Below are 24,093 nucleotides of genomic sequence, written 5' to 3' on the forward strand. Positions count from 1 at the left end.
AAACCATCTAATAAGTACTTGATTTGTGGATTCAAGTTCTCTCCAACCCAGTGTTGCAATGGTATTTAAAGAAGACTCCTGTCTACGCTACGTCTTGCAGTTTTTTGCCTCTGTGCTTCTGTTCCTGTCATTATTTACCCTTTCCATCCTTTTCTTTCCAACCCCAGATACTCTGGCCAGAGTTCTGACTTTGAAACCTTCACTGAACACACCCCCTGTCTGTCCATCTGAACCCCAGGGCACTGCGCTCTCTCTTTATCCCTTCCTTATCTCACGTATCATCTGTCTTTGTGAATCTTAGTTCCCCAACCATAGGCTCCATGAGTGGAGATTACATTTATGTATTCTATTTTTTTTTTTTACTTTACATTTTCATGTACAATTAAAATGGAATTAACTTTGATGATTTTGTTACAAGAAACCATTTATTAACAATTTTGAATCCCAAAGAATGTATTTTAAGGAAATGATCACTACTATCAACATTCAGATATGCCAACACACACACCATATTCTTACCAAAAAATGTGATTAAAGAGCAGGGAGGTGGGAGGGAGAGACTAGTAAAGAAAAACAAAATATTTTTTAAAATGTGACTATACCATACATGTTATCTAGTAACCTGCATTTTTAAAAACACCATAAGATCATATCAGGGATAATATTCCATTAGGTAGATATTAAGCCTTCATTGTAACTTTTTTTTTTTTTTAAGATCTATTTATTGATGAGAGAGAAAGAGAAGGAGAGAATCTTTCAAGCAGACTCCCTGCTGAGCTCGGAGCCTAATGCAGGGTTTACTCCCGCGACCCATGAGATCATGAGCTGAGCCAAACCAAGAGGCAGACACTCAACCAACTAAGCCTCCCAGGCACCCCTTCGCTCTTAGTTTTTGTTGCATTGTATTTAACCAACCTCTTATTGACTGACTTTGAAATTGTTTTCAGTTTTTCACTCTTGTGCATGTGTGATGTATGCTTTTGGGGGTAAGTGCGGTGAGAAACTCGAAGAGAGGATAGCTTTCAAATCTTCATGATGGAGGGCTGGAATGAGTTGACTAGAGAAAGGCTGTTTACATTTTTCTTTTTAAACTAGTGTGCCTCTTAAAGGAATTTTAAAAAATATATTTGCTTTTACACTTTTAAAAGTTGATATGCATAGTTTTTATTAAATTTAAATACATTTAAAGCTCATAATTTTTGGCAGATTGTAAATATGTACCTGTTAAAATTGAACTGTGACATTACTTTTTAAAATCTATCTGATAGAATAAAAATATAGTGACTTGATATATACCTTAATCTATTTTTTAAAAACTCATGAACTAGCTTCTCTTTAATGATCTAAAATACTATATAGTCCCTTTTTCTTCTTGAACTACTAACTCTATTCTACTTTCCTTACAGGGTCTATGCTAATGCAATATAGTTTTATATTGGAAAGTCTTTTATTAATCAAGCATTGCCATCAAATTTATGTGGATAAATGTATTTAAAATTTCCTGGGACCATATGGTAATTTGTGAAATGTAAAATACAAAAAGCTGTTTTTTCCTCCAACTAGATAATATATGTATGGACAAGTGTTACTTGTTGGTAGAATGAAATAGGAGCACCATCAATTTTTTTCTTATTTTCCATTTTTGTAGATGTAAGTGCTGAGAAACATTTTCACATAAATCAAGTAGATGTGACTGAGAGGATCTTTTTTTACAGCAATATCTCTCAATTCTTTGAATTCCTTCTGAGTTATTTGATAACATAAATCTATTACTGAAAAAACATTTTTAATGATCTCTTGGTGTCTATACAATTATGTTTTCTGTAAGTTTTACTGAGAGTAAAGACCGCAGTGCTAGAGAGATGTCTTAGGGTGCCAGGCACAGGCATTGGTAGGAGCACACTTGACCTTGATGATTATGGATATTCCCTCTATCATGTCACGTGCTTTGCTCCAGCACTGTCTGGGTCCACAGGTGTAGCCCAGAGAGGAGGAGAGTTGGATTCAGTTAAGGCTGAATTTCTACCAGATGTGTGTTGACTAAGACATAAGAAATATAAAATAATAGGGAGGCAGAATCTGAGCCAGACAAGGACACCGTGGAAGAAGACCACTGATGGACTGGGGAAGAGTGGAGAGGAGAGGGTAAAAGGAGGGCTTTTCCAGGTGGGAGATTGGTTGGAGTACTTGAAATAGCAAACTGGAAAGAGAGGTCATTGTTGTCTGACGTGTGATGCAGGAGTTTTGGAGGTGGAGCAGTTGTGGGTCATGAACTTGTCCGAGCTATGACTGTGATATGAAGTTCTTGAACTTCATTTTTTCATTTGTTTATGCAAAAATCACTGAAAATGAATTTATGGAAGTGGGTTGTCATGGTGTCAAAAAGTCCACAGTGATTTTCAAAGGAATGAAGGCAGGGCTTAGAGTGGAGAGAAAGAATACGAGCCAGACATCAACAAATCTAGAAAATGAGAGAAAGGGGCTCTTGGAAGCTGGAAGGAGCAGGTCTTAAAAGAATTTAGTTTACAAGGAGCTTCAGGAGAAATGGTTTGGAAAGGATTGTGGTGGATATGGAAGGAACCAATTCATTCCCTGACTCTGATGCGTGAACACCTGCCATTTGAGAAGCACAGGGAAAACCATGTCCTCAGGGGAGAGCCTCAATTATTAGAAGGGAGGAATTTGTATTTGTGACAGGGATTTTAGTTCTATTAGACAGCGTGTTTCTGAACCACAAGCTTACTTAATGTGTTAGTAAAACTTCTTCATGGAGTGCCTGAGTGGCTCGGTCAGTTAAGCGAATGACTCTTGATTTTGGCTCAGGTCATGATCTCACGGTCATGAGATCGAGTCCTGCATCAGGCTCTGAGCTCGGCAGGAGTGTACTTGAGATTCTCTCCTTCTGCCTCTGCCCCTCCACACCTGCTCGCACTCTCTCTCTTAAAAAGACAACAACAACCCCCCCCAAAAGAAACAACAAATAAACTTACTCAGTTTCTTCCAGAGTTACTAGTTCCTTCAGTTTCCCTGTCTCTCCAGAATAAGTTTTTTGATCATTTATATTTTCCTCAAAAAACACTTATTTCAAATATATATTCAAATGTGTGAATACAGGTGCTTTACAAACTATTTTTATGTAGGTATGTGTGTATGTATTTATGTGTTTAACGGTAAATTGCCTCTGAATTATAGAGATAAATTGTTTTTGTGTTTTTAAAATTAATTATGGATATGCTTTGATACTTATTGATTCCAGTCTGTTTTCAGGATTATATTATTATATATTGATATATATATATATTATATTTTCTCATTTGTAGGAATTACATTTTCATTTTCTTTTCTGAGATTAAAAAAATCCCATTTAGGGGCACCTGGGTGGCTCAGTGGGTTAAAGCCTCTGCCTTCAGCTTAGATCATGATCCCGGGGTCCTGGGATCGAGCCCCACATCAGGCTCTCTGCTCAGCGGGGAGCCCGCTTCCCCCTCTCTCTCTCTGCCTGCCTCTCTGCCTACTTATGATCTCGGTCTCTCAGATAAATAAATAAAATCTTTAAAAAAAAATCCCATTTAAAAAAAAGTGTATCATCAATGAATAAAGAAATCAACATATTTTACTTTATTTTCAGTTCCACTGTTTTTTTGCACAGTATAGTGCCTTGCTTCTAATTAATTAGATACATTTTATTTAGCAGTCTTTTTTCAATATTTTATGTACCATAAAACATTTATTCTCCCAATATTACATTGATAAATGAAATACAGGATATTTCCTGCATATATATTCCATTGTCCCTTGTTTTTTCTGGCTTTGCAGTAGTCCGCTTTTATAGAGAAGACAGTAATACTGTATTTAAAAAAGAATCAGCAATAGATACAATGTGTCTAGCGTTTAATATATTCTGGGGATGTGCTAACATCTTTACCACAGTTACCATATTGAGTCTTGACAGTAACCCTGTGAAGTATGTACTGATGTTATCCCCAGGGTGCAGATGGGGAACCCAGACCAAGAGAGAATTAAGAGTTCCCTCCAAAGTTCCCCCGCTGTTGCGCATGTTGTTAGGACTCTGTTAGCATAAGAGATTGCTCTGTTAGCCTCTCATCCACAGTACTAGAAAAATATAGCAGACTTCTTTATGGCAGATGGCCAGAACCAGAGCATCAACATAATTCATGCTAAGATTTGATTGTCGGGCAATTATTATGTGCAATTATATTCAGTGTTAATAACTTTCCCCATGATATACTACTACCATACTCTGGACATGAGTCTCCTTTAACAGCTTAACAAAAGTCTTTTATTCATCTTCAGTGAGGTACACTTTCTATAAATAATTGTTTCCTTTAATCATTTTGGGATGTGGGGAAAAATAGATATCAATTAGCCATTTTTAACACCCTGTGTTTTCAAATTAGAATTTTTGAAGTCTTATGTGTATCTGTAGAAAGGCAAAAAAGAAATTTCATGCAGTTTGCTTCCTTGGTCAAGCAAAGGCAAACCCCTGTCCTTTTGTCTCTGAACTCTATCCCATTTGGTTATCGAACACCTTTTAAAATTTAGATATTTAACTACAACAAATGCCTATGGCTTATTGATTTGTGATTCTTCTTTCTTTCTTTTAAAGATAGTGTTTTTAGAAGAGGCATCCCAACAAGAAAAGCTGGCCAAAGAATGGTGCTTTAAGCCGTGTGAAGTAAGAGAACTAAGCAACCAGTAAGTACAGCCAACGTCTTCCCTTTTGCTGTTAAATAATGCCCTTCACTAGTCTCAGGTGATTATAGACCTGCCTCGGAGACGGAGAGGTTTTATTTTTTTCCTTGTGGGGCGAGGTGAGAACGAGAAGGGAATTTGAGAACAGGAAGCTGAAGGATGGACGCTTTGAGAACAGGAGGCTGCCATCATCCGTTTAATTCTCCAGCAGATCTTTGTGGAGTTTACTGTGTGCGACAACCAGGATCTGGAGAAAATGATGTGTAAAGTCTTCGCCCTCGCAGGGTTTACAACCCACGGGGATCTCAGAGAGCAAGCAGGTACGCAGATAGGGAGGCACGCCAGTGATAGGTTGTGCTACCTTCCGTGAAGGTATATAGGAAGGAAGAAAGGAAATAAAGAGGGAGGGAGAGAAACTGCCAGGGGTGAGGGGAGATGGAGGCTTGGGGAGCAGCAAGTGACAGCGCAGTTAGGGAACACCCATCCCCCAAGTGCATTTGAGCTGTGGTTTTATATTATGGGTTTTGAAAAAAATTTTATTCATTTATTTGAGTAAGAGAGAGACAGAGGAGGGAGAGAGAATAGGCAGGGGGAAGGGGCAGAGGAAGAGAGAGAAAGCAGCAGACTCCCCGCTGAGCAGGGCTCCATTCCAGGACTTGGAGATCATGACCTGAGCCAAAGGCAGAGGCTTAACCCACTGAGCCACCCAGGCACCCCCACAGGCATTGTTATAACTTGGGAAGTGACTTCAGAGAGTGACGTTCCAGTGAACTAGGAACCGGAACATCTGGCTTGAATCCTCTCGCTGCAGCTTGAAAGCAAGGCACTTCCCTTCTCTGAGCCCGTCTCCCAGGCTGTTAGCAAAATAATTGTCCTCAGCGATGGTGGTTGCCTCCTAAGGACCCTGCAGCAGCTCTGTGAACTGGGGTGACCCATAAGGCTTGGAGGCAGAGGGGCTGGCCCCAGTCCTGACAGATGGGGTGACTGTTCATAATGAAGTTTGGTGCACCTGTGTTTATGTTCAGGTTTCCTACCTGCTGCCTCTCTGGGCTTGGGAGGTCTTGGGCAGCGGGCCCGGAAGTGAATCCAGTGGGCAGGGAGCTAATTCTAGCCACTTCTGTGTTATTGTCTGCTTCCTCTTGCTAGATTGGTACGAGGATGTATGTTAAGGAGTGACTGACATTTGGTCTCCTGCCAGCAGGCCTTCAGGATAAGGGGGCAGAAGCTGGGGGAGTAGATGAGCTGAGGGTAAGAGGTGGAGTGGTTGAGGGTGGGGGGAGGGGCGAACACTGCTGTGGGTCTTCACATCCTTTGGCCCCTCTTCCTGAGGCTGCTTTTGCAGGAATGTCCATCAGACAAATAGAGATTCTGGGGCCTCTGTAGGCACCACACACAGAGAAGTGGTAAGGTAAGAAAAAACATATACCTTGGTGGAAGACTGAGGTCTTTGTAGAAAACCTCATACCAAACACACAGATATGCGCACTTGAATTTCTGTAAGTCACAATGAAGATACCACAGAAGATGGTGTCTCTGATAGTGTGTTTAATTGTACCTGCAGGTCTATTTCAGCATGATGTGGATTTTCTTTTTCTTTTCTTTTTTTAAGATTTTATTTATTGGAGAGAGTGCATGTGCAAGCACAAACAAGGGGAGGGCCAGAGGGAGAAGCAGACTCCCCGCTGAACCAGGAGCCTGATGTGGGGCTTGATCCCAGGACCCTGGGATTGTGACCTGAACTGAAGGCAGACTCAACTGACTGAGCCACCCAGGCGGCCCGGGATGTGGATTTTCTTAAATGAAAATTACGACCGGAGCACTCTGAGCAGAGCTTTAATGGAAGTAGATCAGATTGTGACCATGGACCATAGAGAGGGTGGCAGGGCCAGGATTAGGCTGAAAGAAGTGAGGCATTCACATTGGGCAAGGAATTTGAAGGTAGTCGGGAAGGGGAAAAGCTCATGAATCAAGATAAATAATAGTTGGATGCACCATTTTTAAAAATCAAAATTAATGCAAAAAATCCATAATGGACAAAATACCAAAATTTTAAGTAAATACAGGATGTTATTGTTTTACACCCCTGCACTGTTGGACAAGTAAATGGTCATTTTCAAAGAGCCTGGGGTTCCCAAGCCCACAAGACCATCACACCTCCTGGCTGGCAGGTGAATGAGGGTTGACGATGTTGAGCAAACAGCTTGGGCACCTCAGAACCTTCTAGATTGTCATATGTTTTGATGGTAGAGCTTTCGTGAACATTGTCCACTTGTTAAAATATGAGTGGGTGTTTTGATAAGTGTATTTGGGGCAAACCGTCTTCTTTGTCCTCAGATTCAGATACAGACTGGCCAACACTGCAGGTCTAGAATATGAAATTAATGATATTGATCCATGGGGAAGTTGAGCTTTTCTAAGGCAATGAAGCTAGTGAGTGAGCAAAATTGAAAAGAGTTCCTTCATCTCTGCTTCCTTAACAAAATCCTCAACAAAACATGACTTTCCCTTTCCCCCTACCTTCCCATTCTTCCACTACCGAATATTTTTAAAGGGATTTCTCCCTCTGCCCGGTACTTTCTCTAAACACTGATCTTTCGTGTTCATGGGTTTCTTTTCCACATGTAGGACAGTAACTAAACCATTCTAGAGATCTGGTAAGTATTCTACGGTATGGGACTGAATCCACATGAAATCAGGTGTCTCCCCAGTCACTGCTAGAAATGAGGGCTCTCATTGCCTGAGACCACTTGCCCTTCACCCTTGCCCTTGACAATCTCTGTCCTGTACTCCTTTCCCTTCACTGCTGTCCTTGATACCCCTCTTTCCTGGGTCTCCCTCAGTCCTCCTGACAGCTCTGCCCAGAATGAGCATGGCCTTGTGTTCCTCATTCTTACTCTTATAAGTGGACGGTACTGCTCAAGATTCAGTTTTGTTCTTTATCCACAGAAATCGCTGGCACCACCAAACACAAGGCTTACCTCCACAGAGTGGACTCTCAGACCTGAATCTGTCACCTCTTATCCCATGTTTCTGATGCTCTTTGGACCGTTGGAGATCACGCAGACTCTAGACTTAATAACATCACCCCGCCCTCAACGTGGGATTTCCTCCTACATTCCCTGCACATCATGTCTTATAGTCAGCTTCACATGCTCAAAAGCTCTCTTTTGGACTCATTCCTCTCCTTTGCTGCCCAGAGCTAATAAAATATCAAGCTTTTTCTTTTGCATTCATCTTTTCCTTTCTGTTCTTATCACCATAATCTTTATTCAGAAATGTCATGCTTGGGACATACATGGAAGGAGTCTCCCAGCACATCCCTGCCACGGCCAAATTCATATCCTACAGCCGAGGTTCAGTGTGTCACAGCTCTGCAAAAGAGAAGAAAAAACAAAGTAACAAGTATCCTCACCATCCCCTCCCTCCTGGCTAGAGAATAGCCAATACCAGTTAACTCACTGAGCTGATTATTCAAGACCCTTTCTAAGATGGTTTTTTTTGGGGGGGGTGCGGAGGCTGTTGTTTTGAAACTTTTTTTAATGTAGTAAAGTGCACAGATCTTAGATGTATACATTGGTAAATTTTGACAGACACATGTAACTATGTGACCCAATATATACCAGTCAAGATATGATACATTCCTATCAGCCTAGAAATTTCCTTTGTGCCCCTTCCAGCCCCTCATCCCTTGTTCAATTTTTTTCTATCACATAGATTACTTCTGCCTGTTTTTAAGTGTCATATGACTGGAATAAATCAGTAATTCCTGTGTCTGGATTCTTCATTCTTCATAATGTTTCTGAGAATCATCCATTTTGTTGTTTATACCAGTAGTTCTTTCTTTTTTATTGCCAAATAGTATCCCATTGTGTTGAAATATCACAATTCGTTTATCTGTTTTCCTGTGATATTTGAACTGTTTCCAGTTCGAGGCTAGAATACATAAACCTGCTCTAAATATTTTTGTACGGTGCTTTTTCGTAAGTGTCTGTTTATTTCAGTTGGGTAAACCACTAGGAGTGAAATTGCCCACTAAGATCCTTTATATTTTGACCAGATCTGCTTTTCTATCTCCCTCTCTTCTGTCTCCCCACCCTCCCCCAAACATAGCCTCACCCACCCCTAATCTGCTCAACTAGATTATAATCTCTTTGAAGATGTCTTATTTCTCTTGGGACCTCCCACAAGGTTTAGGAAAGTTTTAAAAATTTACCAGATATTTTGGAAATTTTATTTGTTTGAACAATACAACAACATGAACAAATCACTCGGCCCTTTCATTTCGTGGTGTTGGAGACAGGAAAAGCCCCAGGACTGAGGTGTCCTGAGAGGTCAGCAACTCCCGCCTGAGAGGAATCCATAGTTCACCCCCCCGTGCTGCGCGCCCCCCACATTGTAGGCTCACTTAACGCCACCTTCTTGCCATAGAGCTTGTCACGGCTTTTCCCGGCCAAAACGGAGGACGAACTCTGTCCTCTGAAGGGTAGTGACCGAGAGTACTGAGCCTACAGACAAACTGGCTGGATTGGAATCTAGGCTCCAAAGCTGACTAGTTGAGTGATTTTTTTTTTTTAATTACTTACATTTCCTGAGCTTCAGTTTTCTCTTCTGTCAATGAGGATAACTTACTTCCTAAGTTTATTGTGAGCATTACATCATCATAACTACTATTTTTTTTTTTGAGTGCTTTTTATTATCCAGGCACTGTTTTTACACTTGCTAACAATCCTCACAACAGCCCTGTGGTGTAACTCCTATCTCTGTTGTACATAAGGGGACACTGAGTCACAGGGAAGTTAAATAGCATGTCGATGATCCCACTGTTTGTTGATGGTGGGGTCTGAATTCAAAATCAAGCAGTTTGAGTCAAGAATGTATATACTTTTTTTTTTAAGTCTCTCTCTCTCTTTTTTTAATTTTATTTTTTATAAACATATAATATATTTTTATCCCCAGGGGTACAGGTCTGTGAATCGCTCCATCTCTCTCTTTTTATTTTTAACTTTTATTTATTTATTTTGACAGAGAGAGATCACAGGTAGGCAGAGAAGCAGGCAGAGAGACAAGGGGAAGCAGGCTCCCCCCGAGCACAGAGCCCGATGCAGGTCCCAAACTCAGGACCCTGAGACCATGACCTGAGCTGAAGGCAGAGGCTTTAACCCACTGAACCACCCAGGCACCTCTCTCTCTCTCTCTCTTTTTTTTTTTAAGATTTTATTTATTTATTTCACAGAGAGAGTGAGAGAGCACAAGCAGGGTGGACAATGGACAGAGGGAGAAGCAGATTCCCTGTCGAGCAGGGAGCCGGATCTGGGGCTCCATCCCAGGACCCTGGGATCATACCTGAGCTGAAAGCAGGTGCCTAACCATCTGAGCCACCCAGGCGCCCCAAGAATGCATATACTTAACCCCTGTAAAAGACTGCCTCCCGCAACACACACGGATGGCGTGCCCAGTACACGTACCTCTTCAGTAAGCATTATCCACTGTGGCCACCAATAACATTATGGCCACCATTCCTGGTTCCCATTTCTTTAAACATAAGGCATTTTATAGATACCCCAGGCTTTGTTTGCCTTTCACTGAGGCGGTATACATTTGAATTGATAGCATAAGGGATTCTTTGTTATGTCAACTTTTGAGCTCAAGTTCTTCATGTTAAAATATAATTAATATTTTCTCAGGGGGTGCTGGTGGTGGTACATGCAGTCTTCTGACAGATATCTGTTTGGATGTGTGTAGACACTTAACAGACACCAGTGAACTGGATTCGTTCTAAGTGTCTGTTAGTTTGGGGGCTGCCTCGAATCTGTGGGTAGTGCCCCTGAAAACCCTTCAAAACATCTTTCCAGGACTTTCTGTTACAAGAATCCGTGGAAATATGAAAATTAGTTGGTGGTCCAAGGGATGAGCAGAAGGGATCAGCAGCACCTGCAGAAGGCTGTCCGAGCCCGGGGGCCGTGTCTTCACTTACCCATCCGACACCCCCACCCAGGGGCAGTCTCATCTCCCAAGATGGCCTGTCGCCAACCAGCCTCAGTTTGCTCCTGCTGCTTCATTTCAGAACCCAGTCCCTACCTCACAGGGGAAAGGAGTCAGCCAAGGTCTAGAGGACCCGTGAGTCTAGCACTGCGGCCACTGTTTATCATTGCCCATCATCCTTAATGACTTGGGAGTAATTCCTCAGCATGGCTCTAAAACCTTTAAAGACCCTTTTTCTCATCTTTGCTCTCCATCCTACAACCGCCAGTTATGAGAACAAAGTCATCGGATGTCTTGTTCCATGACTGCTTTGCTTCTTCTCCACGTGGTGCTTCTGCCTGCCTCGATCATCTTTGGTTAACCTCACACCAGCCATTCCGCCGTTCCAGTGTGTGAGCCGTAGGTCTCCCAGCGAGCTTCACTTCTGTTTCTTGATCCCTAGATAAGAGGAGAATTTACAGTCATCTGATTGCGTTAGCTGTAACCTACCTGGGGTGAACAATTAAATCACTGTGGAGAGAAAATGGGATTTAAAGATATGGAAAATGATTGAAGATGTTATTAAATTCTTTTCCCCTTGTATTTATTTCCAGTGAGTTCTTCATGCCCGGGCTGGTTGATACACATATCCATGCCCCTCAGTATTCTTTTGCTGGGAGTAATGTGGACCTGCCACTTTTGGACTGGCTGACCACGTACACATTTCCTACAGAACTCAAATTCCAGAACATTGACTTCGCGGAAGAAGTATATACCAGAGTTGTCGTAAGTATATTGCTTGTGAGTAGCAGTGTGTTACGACCAAATCCCCTGTAGACACGTCCATTTCTTGGGGCATATTTTAGTTACAAAGCACAGGCAGTTGGGGCTAGAGTGGACTGTGGAGACATTTTCAGTTTTTTTCACAGCCCCAGGGGTGTGTGGACCATCTATGTCTTCTTCACAAGCTAACCCCTAGCAGAGAGAAAACTTGAATCCAAGTCCTCAAATCCCCTATCCGGTGGGCTCTCTTGACTCTCGATCTGTTACTTCTTGTGTTTCAAGTTACTAAATTTGAGTTCCATGCACGTGTGTGTTCCCTTACTCCTGCCAATCCACAGTGCTGTTCTGGGGACCATATGGAATAGCTGTGTAACCTTTGGAAAGTTCCGTGACTCATTTTCCCCATCTGTAATATAAAGTAGAGATCATGATAATAACTACTTCATAGGATTGTTATGATAAGTTAATATTTGTGAAGTTCTCAGAATAGTGCCTGACACATGGTAAGCATTGTATATGTTTGCCTTAAAAAATGTAAGGAAATTTAAAATTAAAAGTTAAAATTACAGTTAACTGTAAATTACAGTTAACAGGGTTTCACGTTATTTTAGTAGCTTCCCAAAGGAGGGAAAATAGGATGGTTTCCTATAGCGGGGTACTTGGGAATGTGATGAGCATTAACACCACTAGAGAGAGCGATGGAGCTGGTTCAAGTCATTGACCAGTGACTGCTGAGTTCCCCAACTGTATAGTGAGGGCTCAGAAGATGTCCTTAGTTCCACTCTCTCAGGGAAATCCTTCTTTCTACCCTAAACCCTGTTCCAAATCCACTCAGCAACCAGAAATAGCTTCTGCAATGGAGAATACCTTTTGCAAATACCTTCTTATCTGACCCCTACCCTTTGTCATGCAGTGCGCTTAGTCTAAATATTTCTGCATTGTTGTTGGACCCATAGAGGGTTTTTCTTCTAAAGTGTTGGCTGTGTGATGTGTGATGTGTGATGTGTGATGGTGTGATGTGTGAAGGCTGTGTGATGGTGACAGTATTATAAGCCTTATACGGTTACCTAACCATTCTGCCATTTCCCCTCGTATCATTCAAGCTTTGAGGAGTATAAGCGAGGGCTATCCTGTGTATACTTGACTTCTTTAATCATAAATTCAGTGTAATGGTGGTTCTTACCTATTTAGCCTGCATCCACATGACACCAGAAAAACTGAGAAGGACTAACACAGTGCATGAAATTGCTGGGCAATGAATTGTGTTAACCACACCAGATCTTTTCTCAAAATTTGTTTATCCCTCTCATTGTTCTTAAAAGGGTTAGAGATACCTTAAAATAGCATAGTACACAGTGGAAGCAAATGAGTCACGAAAGCATGGCAGAGGGAAAAAGGGGGAAAGGAAAATAAAACTGAGAGGGGTTTTACCATGGGGGTCCATGCAATTGTTAGAATTTGCCACAAGTTCAGCTTTAAGTTTCTAGCCGCTGACCCAGGGAGGAAAATCAGTGATGTAATTTGCACTGTGTATATGATAAAAAAGAAGATATTTGTTAAGGCAAAGCATTTCTATTCCTTATACTGATTTTCTTAAAAATTAGTTTCAATAATATTTCATATAGATGCATGCTATGTTGTCAAAATATATGTTATTAAGGTGCTATAGTATTTAAAAAAAACAAATATATTACTGTTTTGTTTAGACATTTAGAGTATCTAGTACCATATATCCTTCAGGCAGTACTCCATAAACACTACTTCTTGTAACAGAGAGTTAAGTATTTAATGTCAGTGAGTACAAAATAGATTTTATTCTTGACAGACACTTGCATTGCCTACTCCTGTGTTTCTGGTGACGAGCAGGTAGGCCTGCATACTTTAATAGTCAGATGAGCTGATGATATTGCTGAAATCTGTAGAAGTTGAGATTTGTTAACTAGAACCCGTCCTTAGACTGAAGACGGCTCAGGGATGCTAAAACCATACGTATGAAGAGATCCAAGCCATTTTTGTTTGTTTGTTTTATTTTCTCCCTCATAAAACAGTTCTAGATCTATACTTCAGCAAATGGGTAAATCAAGACCCTAGAGTTTTGTGCCATAGATGATGTTGATCATTTACTATGCAAGCAATTTAAAGTATATATTAGCAAACATCTCCCGAGATTACTTAGGAAAAAAATCCCAGTAAAGCAAGCCTGGATTATCCTCCTTTAAGCATTGCAAACTGCTGGGCGCCTGGGTGGCTCAGTGGGTTAAGCCTCTGCCTTCAGCTCAGGTCATGATCTCAGAGTCCTGGGATCAGGCCCTGCATTAGGCTCTCTGCTCAGCGGGGAGCCTCCTTCCTCCTCTCTCTCTGCCTGCCTCTCTGCCTAATTGTGCTCTCTCTCTCTGTGTCAAAGAAATAAAATCTTAAAAAAAAAAAAACATTGCAAATGGATGGGAAATTACAGTTTCCAATTACACTGGAATAAACTAAAGACACTAAAGGCTCAGGAATCTATACATCATATCATTTGCAGTCGAGGGATTGGAGAGTGAGATCCCTGGTAAAGGTGCCAAGATAAACTGGTTGCGAATATTCTGGGTGACAGAAGGAATGTGCTTACTCTATGGGGTTGTCAAAAATTCAACTGATGAATCCAGCTAATTCCAGAGAGCTGTCAAACCATGGAGGTATAAGATGCATCGAAAGAAAATAGGCCACTCTTTGCTCCCTCTTTCAGCCCAGTGGAAATGCAGATCATCTACTCTGTTAAGAAGCCAGCGCTACTCGTCTCGAAGTTTGTAGTCATCCCATGTTTGGCATCTATTTTGAGCTCAAAAAGCTTGGTCTCAAAACCTTTCTTGTCAAGAACTGAAGGCTGGGGAAGGATTGAGAAACACTACCCACAGCCTGATGTTCTTGGTAGATTCTTATAAATGGGAAAGATACAAACTCATCACTAACGGAAGAGCCCTCTTGAAAGCTTGTGAGAAACTAGGGTGGCATTGGGTCCAGGATGCCCAAATATAGAACAAACGAAGAAGGGAAGCGGCTGTATATTAGGTGGCCTCCTCAGTTAGGGTTTAAAGACAAACTCTTCTTGCAATTACGTAAGTCGCACACATGTAGCCGCTTTGTTAAAGGGGCTGAACTCAGTGGGAACCAGTAAGAGTAGCTTGGGGATTCTTTCCTTTCTCCTCTCCCTCCTTTGTTTGCCCTTTTTTTCTCTGTGGTTTCTCTCTGTCCTGTTCTTTAACTATAATTTGGGCAGATTCTTGAACTTTCTATTTTATCACAGTCCAACGTGAAAGTGCAATTCTCATCTAGTAAAAACAACCATCCTCCCCTGCCTTAGAAAGACTTAATGTCCTTGTCTGTGTGGCGCTTCCGTTGTCCTTCTTTCTATTTTGAGTTCATCTTCAAGCTACGATGTGTGTAAAATTTTGAGAGTATAGAAAACGTTAGATTACACTTCTGTTTTAATTTTGAGTTCACTTTAGTCTGGTTAGGGCACGCAGCCTGACTTGGGACTCCATCTCATGACCCTGAGATCATGACCTGAGCTGAAATCAATGGTTGAACACTTAGCTGAGCCACCCAGGTGCCCCCATAGATTTTTTTTTTTTTAATCAAGCTTCCTTCTAGCCTTACAGATTGCCTCTTTCCTCTGAGATTTTTTTTCTCCAGATTCTTTTTTCCCCTCCTCTTTTTTATACTACCTTTCCTCCAATCCTTGAGCATACATTTCATATTTAAGTGTGATGCTCTAAAATACTGATTGGAAGTCTAGTTGGGGTGGCACTTGTTGACGAGGGAACTTCATTATAGGATAAACAGTGATGGCAGTGAACAGCCCTCTCAACTCGGGGCCCCAAATGCCGTTGTGAGGTATCTTCCTTCTAGAACCATTCATCTTCTCTAGGAAAGAGTTCCTGAGTCCTGCCAGGAGTGGTGGGACTTGCATATGTGACATTTTGGGGAAAAAGTGACCAAGGATCCAGAGGGCCAGCCAGATTATCCACTTAAAACTCCTTCCAGTCTCTGCCATACCTTGCCATAGTGGGTGTCCAGTCTTCAAATACGACTGCAAGTTTCTGCAAGAGCAGTTCTCTTCTGCAAGTATCTGGTTGGGGTGGTTGGCTGATTTCAGCAAGGAGGAGAAGGGTCTTGCCAGGTTTAATCATCTGTATACAGAAGGCTAGCCAATTCTCTATTAACAGCTCTACACTTCTTTCTCTCCTTCTAGAGTCACCTCCAGGTTTTCATCTTTTTTTTTTTTTTTTTTTTTTTTTTTGTCTTCTAAGAGGATGAAGAATTGCTTCCCTTGCTCATGTCTCTTTCTTCTTGGTTAATACATTTTATACTCCTATACTGTTAGGTTAGTGGAAATGTGCTACTAACCTGCTAGGTTAAACTAGAAATCTGGCTGAATAATTTTGCCCTCTTGTAGAAAATGGAAAAAAATTCTCATTTACTCATCCCTTGATACAATAAAGTTTGGATATCCTTAAATAATCCCAGAAAAACCAAGGAATTAATTAGTATCACATTTTGTGAATTCTGCAGCACGGAACAGTGTGAAATCTAGGAAATCAGAAGCACCAGCTTCTTCTCCAGCTCACACTTCCGGAATATAAATACTTTTGCCATTTACCTTAACCGTATTTCATATCAAGATGGCATACCGTTAAATAAAAACATTTTTAAATTAAAAACTAGAATTCTATTTCATCTTTATTTGCCATGTGACTTTTCTGGGCACACGCGATTCATGGTTTTTTGTGATTTATTTTTAGAGGAGAACACTGAAGAATGGAACAACCACAGCTTGTTACTTTGGAACAATTCACACTGACTCATCTCTGCTCCTTGCAGAAATTACAGGTGAGGAAACGAAAGCGTGATTTATGGGCACATCAAGCCAAGACAGTCAGACCGTGCCCGGCAGTGACTTACACGTGTGGGCTGTCCTGCCTTTTAATTGCTAGAATTTGAGCGCCACGTTTCTTGTGAGTAATTAGGTGTATGTGTATGGCCCTTGAATGCTTTTTATTGTGTACATAATTTGATTATTTATTTATGGTTTTGGTTCCAGAATGACGCGTACGGGTGTGAATTTTGTGTCTTAGTTTAGGGCGCTTGGGAGCAGGTTTACTAATTCTCACTGTGGTAACAGTTTATTATATTATAATCTGCAGACATGTCTTGGCTGTTGGCTGGGCTCAGGGCACTGTGCTAGATGCTGGGAACACAATGAAATAGAAAATAGTTCTGCCCTTGAGGAGCCAGACGGGATTAACGATTAATTACCACACACCTTGATTAATAACTGTATTAACAGCGGCTGTGCTCTTGCTAGATGCCTGGCTTCGCCCAGAGCACTCACCGTGGATTATCTCAGCTCAGTTGCAAGCAGCCGTTGGAAGTAGGCATTCATGCCCTCGTGTTACAGATGGATAAACTGATGCTCAGAGGTCATAATGCCCAAGTCACACGGCTAGTAAGCAGATCCGAGACTGGCTTTAGATTAGTAATTCCAAAACTCGAACTTCGCACAGCGCCCAGAACGTCGCAGATGCTCAGTAAATACCACTGGCTGATGTGCTGATACTTCTGCTCGCTGGCCAAGGTAGCTTCTGCCCGAGGCTGAGAATATGTATTGCTATTTTTGGAGGAGACAGAGAAGACTCAGAATCAGATCATCTGGAAAGAATTCAGAGAGGGGCCTTTGAACGGGACTATACAGGAACATCAAATTGGGGGAGGAAAATGTCTTCCCGGCAGGGGAAATGACATGGACAAAGGTATGGGGACAGGGACGTCCAGAGTGGATAGAGGAAGCAAGGAACAGAAAAGCTGAACCGGAGGACAGGATTCACCGCGTGGTGGGACGGGAGAGGAGGTTGGGCAGATGGGATGGTTCAGACCATGGAGAGGTTTGAATATGCACCAGATACTCAAAGATTATGGTGAAGGTGGTGGTTCAGGAAGAGTCATCTAGTGGCCAGGTATCACAGTGAATTACAGGGGAAAGAGAGAGGAAAAAGATCTTTCTTTGCAAGAGTCTTATGACATCAGACAGACGGTATCTTCAATGTTCTAGCAGAAATAAAATTTTTCTAGGACCTCTAGTGAGGACCGGTTCCTTAGTGCCGAGAGCTGCTAGGGGACTAAGTCAAATTCCCCACCTATGATAATATTGGCCTTGCTACCATTAAGAAAAGTAGCGCTATCTTTTCTAAGCCCTATGTGCCAGACATTTTATAGACATTATTGGGTGTATTCCTCATAACCTTACACATAACAGAGGACGCTGGGCACATACGGGTTTAGACCTTAATCAAATATTATCATCATCCTGGTAGTAACCCAAGGAATAGTCAGTGGAAAACCTTGACCTACTTACAGAATTTGGTGTGGTTTGTTGTCGTTGTTTCTGTTCTTTTATGGTGTGAGGACCTTTTACATTTGCACTTGTGTTTTCGTGATGATTTCAATTTAAGTGTGTTTTCTAAAGGCTCGGGAGGGATATACTGTTGGGGGAAAAAACATAACTTCACATTCTCTTTGTGTGGCCTCTCACAGATAAATTTGGGCAACGGGCGCTTGTGGGCAAGGTCTGCATGGATATGAATGCTACTGTTCCAGAGTACAGGGAAACCACTGAGGAGTCAATCAAGGAAATGGAGAGGTACATGCATCTGGAGTGGTCTTGTGGGCGGTCCCTCTGAGGCACTGATGGAGTGAGACAGAGAGAGGCAACTCTGTGAACCGGGCCCATAGGCACATAGGCACTGTGTGGGTTTCCCCTTCTTTATGCAGGTGGTCTGGTCCTAAAGAAAATGGTGCATGTCAATACCATTTCGAAGCCTCTGGGAACTTGCTATAGGAGTCCTATGGTGAATCCCTTCATGAAATGAAGGATTCTTTTTAAAAGTTAATGATTTACCACTTCCCTCTCCTTTATTACAGATGGAGGCTTTTCCTGCAAATTGAACTTGCTTTTTTTTTTTTAAGATTTTATTTATTTATTTGACAGAGATCACAAGGAGGCAGAGAGGCAGGCAAAGAGAGAGGAGGAAGCAGGCTCCCTGCTAAGCAGAGAGCCCAATGCGGGACTTGATCCCAGGACCCTGGGATCATGACCTGAGCCAAAGGCAGAGGCTTTAACCCACTGAGTCACCCAGGCACCCAAATTGAACTTGCTTTAAGTGTATGGTCTGTGCTTCAGATTCCTTTTGGTGGCGGGATCATCCTCTTGCCTGAGATCTTGAGCTTCTGTTATATTTTTTTAGGTTACATTGGGACAGTCTGTGGATTCCAAAAGTACCTTATCTACATTTCTTTTTCTTTAATGGCTTTAATTTCCTTTATTTAATGGCTTTTCCATAGTCCCCTGAGCATTTGATTTGACAAGGAATTGCATTGTCTGACATTTGACACCCAAGAGTTATAGAAGAACATTCTTTAGTTGTAAATCTTCTCCAAGACCTACCCTATCCTGATGCAACTTTTGGAAGCCCAACTTTCTACAGTTCCAAACTTCCTTCACCTTAACTGTGTCCTCTGGAAAGGATGGCTTAGGAACCACCATGTGCTCACAGAAGGACGGAAGCATCACCTTCCACTTACCGTTGGCCACATGCTGAACCTGACTATGGATGTGTGGTCATAGCATCTTGTGGTCATAGCAAGCCTTAATCCACATTTTATTCTGAAACAAAGGACCACCACAAAGCAGAAAGCTAGCTAGTAAATGTTTTCGGTTGGGGCACAAACCGCCGTTTCATATGCTCTGGGGATACCACCATCCCTGATTGCCACCCCCATCCCATCTGGTCTCATTCCTCAACACCCCCCCCTTCCCCCGACCTGCCCTCTCCATTTCACAGCCGTCTCTGGCCTCTTCCAACAGCCTTACTCCATCATCTGTACTCATAGAGCCCTACGCTTCGAAATGCCTCCAGGTGCATAGGATGCCAGTGATCCAATATCCACAGAGCGTCCTGCAGTATTTCCCCAAATAGAACTTAAACCAGTGGAATGCCTTGAGTGATATGGGAATACTCATGAACAGCCCAGCTGATGTTAGGGGGTAAAATTGCATTTCCCTGTGATTTTGCACTCTATCTCTCTGGCTGCAAATGAGAAAGCAGAGTAATTACTACTTGTTAATCTTTAATTAGTGCTGGGGAAACATGTATGGCGTTAGAAATGTTTGCATGGAAATTAAGATATGTAAGGATCATGTTTTCACCCTTTTAAAAAATCTATTTAAAAATGCCAAAATTTTCTGTCTTAGCCATTTGTTGCTTTATTTCAGATTTGTGTCACGGATGCTCCAAAAGAATGTAAGTAAGCTTGTTCCCAGCTTGGTTTTGGATTGCTTTTGTGTCGTTTGTAAGATTGGCCATTAAGGTGTTTGGTAAAGATTAGTCCATGTATGTTTGGCTTACTCCATGCATGCAGAAATATTTCCCCGGAGCCTTCGACTATTTTTACAGTGGACCCATCAACTCAGCTCTGTGCGATCAGGCTTCAGTGGTTTTTCCCTTCCTTTTCTCTGGAACCTTCTAATCACACAGGACTGGTCCCTGGGGAGGTGAGAGAGGCCTTCACAGATGTAGACAGATTGGGAGCAATGGGAAGTTGGCTACATCAGCATTGGCTCTGGCCTCTTGTACATCCTGATATGGTCTAGAGCACACGTGGTGTCCACCGTGATGCCCCAGGCGTTGGCCGCCTTGGTCCCTAATGTGTGGTATGTCACATGGCCCGCAGACACTCAGCCAGCCACTCCTCTCTGCATTGCCCTGGTGTTGGTGAGCCTACGGAGGCACTACTGATTCCTCCCCCCATTCCCAGCAGGCCAGTTTGTAGCTCCATTGTGCAATCTCTTAGATTTGCAAGCCAGACCCTTCCCTTACCACCTTTTTTGAAGTCTCATTGGAAATTGTGAGAACCCTATTACTTTCAGTCTAATCTCAGGAGAACTAGGTGAAGCTTTGTGGGTCCTCATGCTCACCACCCCTCTTTTGAGCCCTTCTGTCCTGCTAAACCTTCATCTTGGGTGACACTAGAGCCAGTGCTACCACCAAACATCCTGAAGGAGGCCATGGCCAGCACTCCTCCCCAAGATGTAGATGGGGAATAGGACACCACTTCTCTCTGAGTCTCCCCATATCAGCCCCCTTTAGAAGTTCTTCTGCTTCCCATTTCTCTCCAGGAAGGCCACCAAGTCAAGGCCTCATCTGAACCTTACGTGGATGTAGGACTGGGACTATCTGTCATTTGAGACAGGATCTTCTTCCATTGAACTTGGTGCTGTAGAATATTCTCTCTCTTGTCCTCAGCCAGGAACTGTTTCCATGAAACCCACTGCTTCCACCCACTCTTAGAATGGGGGACTATCTCCCTAAATGAAGATATGAAATTATCATGTTGTATGATTTGCACGTTGGGGTATGTCACACATTCACGATAGCTATAGTTTCCTTATCAGTTTTTTCTTTAAATTATTTCCAGTATTCTAGAGTGAAGCCCATAGTGACACCACGTTTTTCCCTTTCCTGCTCCGACACTTTGTTGGGTAAACTGGGAAACATGGCGAAGACTCATAATTTGCATATTCAGGTGGGTGTTTTTCTCCTGTTTGTGCCCCTGTCCAGGCCTGTAAGACTTTTTAGTACCCCAAATTCTGTCAGTCCTCTCTAGTTCTTCTTCTGAGATTTCCTAGAGAAATAACATCGTAAGATAGGAAGAGTTCTTACAGACGTCACCTAAATCCACTTCTTTAATTTCTCAGATAAGAAATTTAAAGTTCCTTTAACACCGCCGCCTCCCCCCTCCAACCCCCCGCACCTCTCTGATCAGACTTAGAGAGACAAGACAAGGACGTCATCTGTAACAAAGCCAGATCGGTAACGCACTGGTTACCTGTTCTCCGTGGGATAAATTTAATTCGTTTCTTTCCTACTTCTCTCTTTTATTTGATCCTTTCCTCAGTGTTCTAGTCTTTCATTTTTGGAGGAACCACCTATTATTTGAAAAGCAAAAAGAACCTAATTTCTACCTTACAGAAATGCATTTAAAAACCCTTTTGTTCTGAGTTCCTTAATTTAAAAATCAGGAACAAGAAAGTATATCTTACTTTGTCATTAAACGGTTGCGATTTGGGACTGAAACACTTTTTAAAGCTTCCAGCTGGTTTAAAATTGGAAGTTGCAGGCTCCCCTTTCCCCACCCAAGTTTCATGACGGACTGAACTAAAATTTTCCCTCTTAAGAGTTGACTATCTTACAACAAAGGGCAAGTTAGGGGAAAGGCAACACATTGATTCTTTATCATGATGGAGGGTATTTTGTTTTGTTTTCTTGATAAGATTTATTTTGTTGGGGCTCATTAACTATTCTCGTCATCCCCTCCTCCCTTTTGGGGGTCCTGTGACATTTGTTGTGTTTTTTTGTAAGACTTTATTTGTTTATTTCTCAGAGAGAGAGCACAAGCAGGGGAAACAGCAGGCAGAGGGAGAGGGAGAAGCAGGCTCCGGCCAAGCAGGGAACCTGATGTGGGACTGGATCCCAGCACCATAGGACCATGACCTGAGCAGAAGGCAGACGCCTAACTGGCTGAGCCACCCAGACGTCCCAACATTTGTATTTTTTATTCAATCCCACACAGTCATTGGGGAGGAAAAAGTTTTCCTGACTTACTTAGAGTCGCTGGCTGGGTCCGAACACTAACTTGACAAAGACCATAGGAGAAAAGCATACAAATGTATTTAATAAAAGTTTTACATGATAAGGAGCCTTCATAAGGAAATGAAGACCCAAAGAAAGAGATAGGAGCATTTGTAGGTTAGGTTTGGTGACAAGTGCCCAGTCATGGAGGAATATAATTGTTTGGATTCTTTGGGGCATCCCTTTGTCTTAGGAGATAAGGATGCTCCTTTCCTTCAAGGATAGGGTGGTCCCCCCTCATGTAACAGCTTTATGATCTGTTTCAGGGAGGAGGGGTGGGGGAAGGTCGGAATGACCTTCAGCTATTTTCCTTCAGCTGAAAATATGCATTGTGCCCTGGTGCCATGTTTGGAGGCTGTGTGTCCAGAACTCTGTGAACACAAAACAAAATCGAGTGCTGGGGGTATAAGCGTGTGTGCCTACATTGGCTCAAATCTATCAAAGTGAAAAGAATCATCTGGCTGTCCTTTTTTCTCTTCAGTTGCCCATGCATTTCTTCAGTGGTCTAGATTTCCTCCAGGCGAGAACAGAACTCACCTTCTAGGTGGAACACTCTGTGTTCAGAACATTACTGTTTTTTTCTCTGATTTCTTTGGCGCACACTTTACGTCATGGAAAAGAGGAAATGGCATTGCCGTTCTTGGAAGTGGCAACTTGCTCACGAGTTTTTTCCCATTATATGTACTCATTACCAGTTGGTCTGGAAGGATTTTTGTTTTAGGCAAGGGTGTGGGGTGGTTAAACTTAAGTGTTGTGTCTCCAAAGTACTTTCTGCCTTCTGAGGCTTTATGGTGCTCTCAGGAAAGGTTGGTGTGGGAGCCAGGACTCATTTGTTTTGACTGGATGTGGATTTTTATGGATTCTTTTTTTGGTGATGGCAGGATTGTCTAGCTGTTATTTTCTAAACCATTTTCTGTAGAAGAACTCATTCTGGAGGCAGATGAAGGGGACAGAATGAGGACAGGGCTCTAGAGTCCCAATTTTTGCTTCTTCCTGAGAGGAAACCTGTTTATGCCTTTTACATATTGTATTTCTATAAATTTTTATATGGATAACATACTCAAGGCTAGAAGAGTTTAGAAAATTACTCCTTTAAACCAACCCTTATATTTGAGATGTGAGAATATAAAGACCCAAAGGAAAGCACTGACTCACCCTAAGACCCATAACCAGGCTCAGAACTTGGGCTAACATTCAGCTCTCCTTGTTCAAATTCTAAGTTTCTTATGAGTGAACCATGCTATCTGTCCTTTTATGGCCACGAAACTCTTTTTCTTAAATGGCCAAATGGGAAGAGGCAAGTTCTCATAAATAGCTAGGTTCAAGTACTCTCTTCAAGTACTTCTTATTTTTATTCCCACTAGCTATAGAAAGAATGTAACATGGGTTAAGTTTAGGGCTAGAACATTACATATTCATGTAATTATCATGTTGACATTCATAGTTTCTTTTTCATATAGAGGTGGTATGTATATAATACATATAATTGTTTTCAGTAAAACCCACGTAGCATCTTTGTTGTGTTACCTTGCAAGCAGACACCATCCATACCATTTTTGGGGTAGGAAATATAATTTCTAATGGTATTTCATATTAGAAAATTGAAAATATTACTTCTTTTCTTGTAGAGCCATATAAGTGAAACTGTCTGTGAGGTTGAAGCTGTGAAGAACTTATTTCAAGATTATAAAAACTACACAGATGTGTACGATAGGAACAATCTTCTGACAAACAAGGTACGTTGTATATCATGACATAATCTGTATCATGGAGGGGGAAGTTATCTATGTTTTAAAATCTCAGTAAATCTCAGTATTCGGGGGGTAGCGGGAAACAAAATGAAATAATAAATAAAATCTCAATGGTAATCCTCAGGTTTTTCCAATATGTACGCATTTCCCAAACTAAA

At 41.9% G+C, this 24,093-nt stretch overlaps 1 protein-coding gene across 1 annotated transcript in view; it reads left to right on the plus strand.

The window, feature by feature from the left end:
• The window catches only part of GDA (guanine deaminase), a 69,310-nt gene that overhangs the window by 29,839 nt on the left and 15,378 nt on the right, over nt 1–24,093 (plus strand). The window contains exons 2-8 of the mRNA XM_032866627.1: nt 4,628–4,716; nt 11,289–11,460; nt 16,242–16,329; nt 18,031–18,136; nt 19,769–19,796; nt 20,971–21,078; nt 23,813–23,920. Of these exons, the coding sequence (XP_032722518.1) occupies nt 4,628–4,716; nt 11,289–11,460; nt 16,242–16,329; nt 18,031–18,136; nt 19,769–19,796; nt 20,971–21,078; nt 23,813–23,920 (699 nt within the window). The remainder of the gene's footprint in view (nt 1–4,627; nt 4,717–11,288; nt 11,461–16,241; nt 16,330–18,030; nt 18,137–19,768; nt 19,797–20,970; nt 21,079–23,812; nt 23,921–24,093) is intronic.

This window comes from Lontra canadensis, unplaced genomic scaffold (assembly GCF_010015895.1).
Source record: "Lontra canadensis isolate GAN:19392208 unplaced genomic scaffold, GSC_riverotter_1.0 scaffold31, whole genome shotgun sequence".
NCBI classification, from domain to species: Eukaryota; Metazoa; Chordata; class Mammalia; order Carnivora; family Mustelidae; genus Lontra; species Lontra canadensis.